The sequence below is a fragment of the Arachis hypogaea genome, chromosome 13, assembly GCF_003086295.3.
Source record: "Arachis hypogaea cultivar Tifrunner chromosome 13, arahy.Tifrunner.gnm2.J5K5, whole genome shotgun sequence".
Classification (NCBI taxonomy): domain Eukaryota; kingdom Viridiplantae; phylum Streptophyta; class Magnoliopsida; order Fabales; family Fabaceae; genus Arachis; species Arachis hypogaea.
The window spans coordinates 8,242,821-8,250,328 of NC_092048.1; the positions used below are offsets into that span (position 1 = coordinate 8,242,821).

Here is a 7,508-nt window from a genome sequence, read left to right on the forward strand (position 1 = left end):
AATTAAAATTAAAATTAAAGCACTTGATTGTTAGCTAATACAACAATTTAGTGATTTACAAATTACAAAAGCAAAAAGTTAATAAAGTACTGACAATTTGATTCTGAATCTTAAGGATGAGAAAATGAGATATAAAGCAAAATAATAGTCCAAGAGAGGCAATTTCCAGGAAATAGAAGAAAAAAGTTGGATCACAAATATATAGACAAAACCCAAAAGAGAAATTCCAATAACAAAGTAACAAAATAATATTCAAGTACAAGGGCCAAGTACATGTGCATTATTGGAGATAAATAAAAAATAAAAAAAAATCTTCAATTTAGATATTACAAGGATATAAAATTATAAATAAATAAAGACATGATATTTTTGAGGCTACATTTGCAAGAACACTCACATCCTGCCACAAAATGAAAGAGGAGAAAAAAGAAAATGCGAGTAGTCACAACTGGCTTTTATTTGGCTTATTTCTTTGTTTTAATTGTTTGAATCTTTTGTTGGTCCAGACAAAATCAAAATTCTCATGTGAACAAGCACCATAGGGAAACAAAAATGATAGGCTGGTATGAAATGAAGGAAGATATTTCTGTTGGGGAAATTATAAACCAAAGAAAATAAATAAATAAATAGATAAAATAAAATATGGTAAAGGAAATGGAACTTGATGAGAAGCAGAAAAGATATTCTTCTAATTAAGAGGGTCATGCCTCATGCATGTTTGGTTTTAAAAATGCAAAACAGAGTTTTTGAGTGAAGGAAAGAGCAGATTTTTTAAGATAAAATTTTTATTTTAGTTCTTAATTTTTAGAATCAATTTTAATTTTATTTTTAATATTTAAAATATCTTATTTTTGTTATAAACATCTTATCTCATTTTGATATATTTTAGTTATATGATCAAAACTACTTTTTTTTATTCAAAAATTACTCATTTATTATTATTATTATTATTATTATTATTATTATTATTATTATTATTATTATTATTATTATTATTATTATTATTATTATTATATTTTTTTAGGAAACAACAACAATAGTAACTGTGATGGCTATATTGATTATTATAAACTTGTAGTGATTTGAGAGTAAAATTGGTAGAAAAATAAGAGACAGAAGAAGATAATAATAAAAGAAAACGTTTATTTTGATCGAAAGATATAAATAAAATGATTTAAAGTTAGAAATGAATTAGGACTTAATTTAAATATTAAAAACTAAAATAATATTTTACTTAACTCTTTATTATGATTTGTAGCTTTTATCTTGTTTTTTAAAAGTGATTAGTTATCTTCTCTTCATAAAAAGGTGAATTACTTGTTTTTTAAAAGTCATTAGTTATCTTCTCTTCGTAAAAAAAATGAATTCATTTGAAAAATATGAATAAAAGGGGAAAAAAATTTTCTTTGTTGGTCGAGACAAATTAGCCGAATTTCTAATAATAAAGAATGAATGATGCACTAGTAATATAACCATGAATAGACAAAATAATAGCGATAGTTGAGAAAAAATTAGTAAAATAAGATATAATATAAAAAAAAAAGGTAAAAACTTATGTGTAATTAATTTTCCATAAAATTAATTGTATTTGCCTTTTTACCTATTAAAAAATGGTAGGATGAGAGATGGATTATAATTAATCTACAAAATCTGTTTACCATATATCTATTAATATATATTATATAGTGTGAGAAATAGAATATGGACTGATTTGGAGGGAATGAATCTTCTTAATTTTTTTTAATAATTGAGAAAGTAAAGTATGATTTCTCATAATTAATTTTATAAGTGAGATAAAAAAAACATAAAAGAGAACAACGAAGAGTTAGAGATCACACTTTACTTAATTAAACTCTTCTGAAAAAAAGAATTTCAAATATAAAAACTTATATTAAAATTAGTTTATAAATTAATTATTTACATTTAAAAAATTATCATAAAAGTATTTATTTTAAAGTTGTTTAATAAATAAAAGTGATAAAATAAATTTTAAAAAGAAGAAAAGTCAAATTTTTTAACTTTTTCAAAAATTCTTAAATAACTTTTTGAAAGATTAAAAATATATTTAAAAAACTATACTAATGTGATTTTTTATAAATCAAAACCCCAAAAAAATAGTTTTTAAAACTTTCTAAACGAACTAACTCATAAGTCTTAACTAACTTCTATCCAATTAAATAAGCAGATTTCAACTAAGTCCTAACTACAATTTTACCCAACTTGATGTTTTCTCTCTAAAAGAAAACAATAAAAAGAAGCAAACATGGGAGAGAGGAAGTTGCCGAGTTGGTGAGGCAGTTATAACTTATTATAATAAGAGGGAGTTGTGAATGTTAGAAACCCTTTGTGGCTGAAACCAAAAGAAAGAAAGAAAAAGGTACACATACACATTAATAATAATAATGCAGAAGAGAAAGAGGACCATCTAACCAGAGGCACTCTTTTTCTCTCATATGGTCCCTTCTCTCTTCGGCAATTTAAAATTGCTTGCTAGTTGCTTTCACTCTTTGTTTCCATGCAACTTGCTTATCCTTTTCTTAAATGCATAATTAGCTAACACATGACCAAAGGGAATCAACTTGTACATGGATTCCACCTTTATTGCTCTGTAACAGTGTTTCTAAATATTTTGGTAATGTGTTTAAAAAGCATAAATCGTTTTACATAATCATCCAACCATATTTATTCTTTTGAATAATTATTTATATTGTTAAAATAAAATATAATTATTTTTTTGATGTGATGTTATATAATTAAATAAAGAGGAATGTTAGGGCCAGCAATTTTGGTGTTTTGTAATCATCAATTGGCTATTAATAATGTTTTTAATGGTGTGAGATTACATCTAATGGTGGAAATTACTCACTTTTATTTTGATAGATAAATGCTGGCCAGAAAACACAAAAGTTGCTGGACCCTAGACTTTTCCTTAAATATATCTATAAAATTATTTTACATTGATAATATATTAAAATTAAATTGATAAAAATATTTTACAATTTTGATGAAATGATTGGTATACTAATATCACAAGCTTTTTTCTATTTATTATTTGTATGGAAATTATAATAAGAGAAAAGAGAATTAATAACAGTCAAAATAATTTTTAAAGATATGATGCGCTAATTTAGTCATCGAAAAATTAAATGTCTCAAATTAATTTTTTTATCAATTAGATGACAACACATAATGTTTATCGAAAATAGAGAGACTCACAATTTCTTAGATGAGTATGGAGAGATTATGCTATCAAACGGGTAATTAGCCAATTAGTTATTAGGTTATCACATCTTAATTAAATTGATCTAAAACAATGAACGATAAATCAAAGTAGAGATAGTTATAGTTTGCAACTGATGAATCATGGAGAGAATAGTGTAATGCACCAAAACCAAAACTTATGATAACTGTTAAAACTGTAATGCAGAAAACAACATATACATGTACTATAGAGTACTAGTTTCTTTCTTTTCCGCAAAACAGACAAATATTTTACCAACATGACAAAAACAGAACGGAATTCACAAGACAAGCTAAGCGAACCTTTTTTTAAAGTAACTTTTTCTCTTCCCACTCCTTTATTTAATTTCTTCCGTTAAATACTTGAATTCTCTCGACTTCACTACTTAGTAATTAATTATTGTACCTGAATTTAATAAAAGAAACTTGCCTAAAATATTAAAGGAGATTAATTAACCATAAAATATTACTTCATTCACTTGTTATGAGTATGCAAAGTTTTGGTAAAAGCAATGAGAGTGTATATATATTACTATAGAATTTAATTTTGAGATACTGATAATATATAAATATTTTAAAAATTTAACAAATTTGTGTTCTAAAGGTATATTTTAAAAATATAATAATAAAATTTTTTTAAAATTTTTAATATATTTATTTAATAATTAAAAATGTAAAAAAATTAACGTTTATATTATAAAATATTTTTTTATAATATATTTAATTTATGTCTTTAGAACACAAATAACAAAATTTATATTTTAAATAATTATTTAATTAGATTATTATATATATTTAGATCATTTTTTAAATAATAAATTTAAAATTATTATTTTTATTAATATATAATACACGATTAATTATTTTGTCCGAATTTAGTGGTATATGCTTATCTTCTTCAGTGATATGATTATTATAATAATTATTAAATTTAATTACGTTAAGATCAGAGTTAATTGCGTCCTGTACGAGCTGGTACAAGTTTTTTTTATTTAAAACTCCAACAAGAAGTTACAGCAAGAGAAAGAGGAAAAGTTGAGTTTTAATTATTTTATTATTATTATTAAGAGTAATAGAATAGTAATTAACGAAGTGGGGGCATATATATTTGGCATGTCATCGTACAATTATATTTCCGTACTACCTTAAGTACTGCACGTTCTTCTGACAAGCTTTGCATGCTCTGTTCCCTTAACTTTATTTCTATTTATTAATAATTAATTTTGCATTAATTTGTAACCAAAAATATTAAATTTACTTTTTCTTTGTACAAGCTTAGCTTGTTTGATTATAATTTTGTTGAATGAGTTGTTGAGATCAGAAGAGGAGGGAGGATAAAGATAGAAGTGAAAAACAGGGTGATGTAAATTAAACAGAAGAGGGTAATAAATGATGACTAATTAATGAGTATTTATTTAGAAAGGGGTCATGTAAGGGTAAAAATAAGCCACAGAATTTTTTTTTTTTTTATTATTTGAGTGGTCAAAATAACATTTTTGGGTGAAACTTTTAAAATTAATTTGTAACTCAAATACATTAAATTATTCATGTAAATAATGAGACATATTTAGAATAGCGTGAGGAATAATAATAATTATGCTTTATATAAAATTTAAATTAAGAAAATATTAAATTAATACATTTAGATATAAAATGAAATTAAATGCACTAATCTAATTATTCAATTTCTAGAATAAAAATTATTGCAAAATAGAAAGAGTATAATCATCCTTTAATAATGGTATGGATATTGTTTTGAGTGAGGGTTATTTGAAATTGGGTTGTATTTTGACTTGAACGTAAGGTCTAAATTCTAAGTGGAGTGGTTTTCGACTTAGCCTGCGCTGTCGTTTGAGTTGTTTGTGAGAAGATGGAGGGTAGTACCTGCAAAACACTCTGATACCTAAGTCAGCAAAGGTCTTAGCAGATTTAAGTGTATTGAAACTTAAGTATATCTGAGGATGTCAGTGTATTTATAAGTGATGAGCCAATAACTACCGTTAGAGTAGTTCCGCTTCTGATGGTAGATAACCGTCCCTTTATTTAAGAGTTATTGAGATCTCTTTTCTAAAAGTGGGTGAGAGATATTTGGGGTTGATTATAACTCCTTTAGAGAGGAGTTATTACCTTGTAGTGTTCTGTCCGACCTCTCAAAAAATCAGTTATGTAATAGACGTTTTTTTAACTTTTATGTACTTTTAGGTCTGATTTATATTTTTGGGTCAGATATAAACAGATATATTTTGTTAGTTAATATTATATTTAATCTAACACTTATTAAAAAATGATCAAAGTGATTTGCTTCAAGTAAGGTTCATATATATCTCCAATGAGTTATATCTCAAATGACATAATCTCTCCATACTCAATTAAGAGGTTGCAAGTTCGAGTCTCCTATCTTTGATAAAAAAAAAAGGTTCATGTATATCGTTGGAATCAAATCAAACTATATGCTTAAAAAGGGGCAAATGACTTAAATGAAAAGAACTACGCCTTGTCTAAAACAATAATTTTTGGCTTAGTAAATCTAGATCCATCTGTGTTGGGTTAATTTAGTGATTAACTCATTAATCTGTTTAAATAAGTGTCAGAATTTGAATTCTCCCTTATGCTTACAATAACTTATTACATGAAAAATCAAAAAATAAAAAATCTAGCAGATCCAACACAAATTCAATAAGTTTCCATATATAAGAGGTTTTTTTTTCTTTTTATTTATCTTATATATATCTTTTGGTTAGAACTTCTAATATATATCCTCATGATATCAATTGTACAAAAAATTCAAACAAATAAAACAAATCCATAAATAATTAAATCTCAAACATTATTATTAACCTTTACTCAATTTTTTCAACAAGAAGAAAAGGAATAGGAGAATTGAAGAATAAGAGAGAGAAAATTAAATGAACTCCATTGCATTCATTAACAACATTGACATAGTTAATTAACAAATTAACTAACTTCTCTCACAGAAGCATACTATATATATATATATAGCTCTTCTGCAAGGAAAACCTCAACTTTTTGTACAATTTTTCACCCCATCCATCAAACCCTAATCCCTCATCACACACATCTACTTGTGTATGCATGTGTATGAGGTTCCTCATATTCAAAATTAAAGTTAGAGTCATACTTAAAACAACCACATACATAGGTTGTTCAAACAACCTCCTACCCCAAAAATTAAAAAAAAAAGAAAGAGAAAATACATCAAGAATAATCATGACGATGATGAGATTGAGAACAAGCTTAGCATGACTAAGATATGAAGATAAGACAAGTTAAAAAAAAGGAAGAACTTGATGAGAAAATCAATAACAATAACTGCATATCTTCATCTTTGTCACGCTCGCTGTCGCCGTCGCCATCGTCGTCGTAATCAACTTGAAGTAGTTAAGGAGCGGAGAAAAACAACTTCTTCACAGGGAATAGTGAGACCCATGTCATGTTCAAACCCGAATTCTTCTTCGGCTTGACGAAGAAGGCATTGAAATTCAGGATTACCCAACAACGAAATCGGAACAATGTACCTTCTTCTATTCTCACCAACATAAACAGCAAAGTGCCCTTTTGGAACATCAAGAGGAAAAGGATCGTTGTTATTATTTTCATATCCATTGTTGTTACTATTCTTCTTCCCTAAGCTCGAACACCTCTTCAATATTTGCTTCAAGACCGCACTTTGTGAAATCTTGTTTGATTTTCTAAACCCCATAATAATAACTAAATAATTTTGTTTGAGAGTAGAGAGAAGAATTGAAGATAGAAGAAGAAGAAGAGGAGATGTGATGATGTGAAATGAAAGGAGGGGTGTTGAGTATTTATTGAGAGAGGGGGGGTGTTATGTTGTGACGGTAAAAGTAGCGTTGCGATAAGTTAGAGTTGTTGAAATAACAATTTTGGAGGGCACGGGTGTTGGAAGGGCATAGTAGGGGGCCAACCACTCTGGCTATACTCCTCTATCTTGCTCCTCTACTTCCCACCATGGACCCATTTTCTTTCTATATATACACATCATTGCTTTCTTTCGCTATAAACAAATGCGGTATTTATAACATATTTAATGATTTATTATTAACATCTAGACGAAAAGATAAATATAGGTCTTGAGTATTTTATTATGAATATAATTATTTTTTTGTTATTTTAATTATGAGAAAGTTAGCTTTGTAACTTTTGTAAATGAGAGCATATATAAATTTTTTTTTTTTTGTGATAGTTTGAATTAGTACGAAAAGATTTATATGTTTTTATTTATAAAG

The 7,508-nt window shown here is 26.3% G+C and overlaps 1 protein-coding gene across 1 annotated transcript; it reads right to left on the bottom strand.

Moving 5' to 3' along the window:
* Positions 1–6,142: 6,142 nt before the first annotated feature.
* On the bottom strand, positions 6,143–7,218 carry LOC112736957 (protein SMALL AUXIN UP-REGULATED RNA 51). The gene has a single exon (XM_025786646.3). The coding sequence runs from the start codon at positions 6,959–6,961 to the stop codon at positions 6,626–6,628; it is 336 nt and encodes a 111-aa protein (XP_025642431.1). The 5' UTR covers positions 6,962–7,218; the 3' UTR covers positions 6,143–6,625.
* Positions 7,219–7,508: the final 290 nt, after the last annotated feature.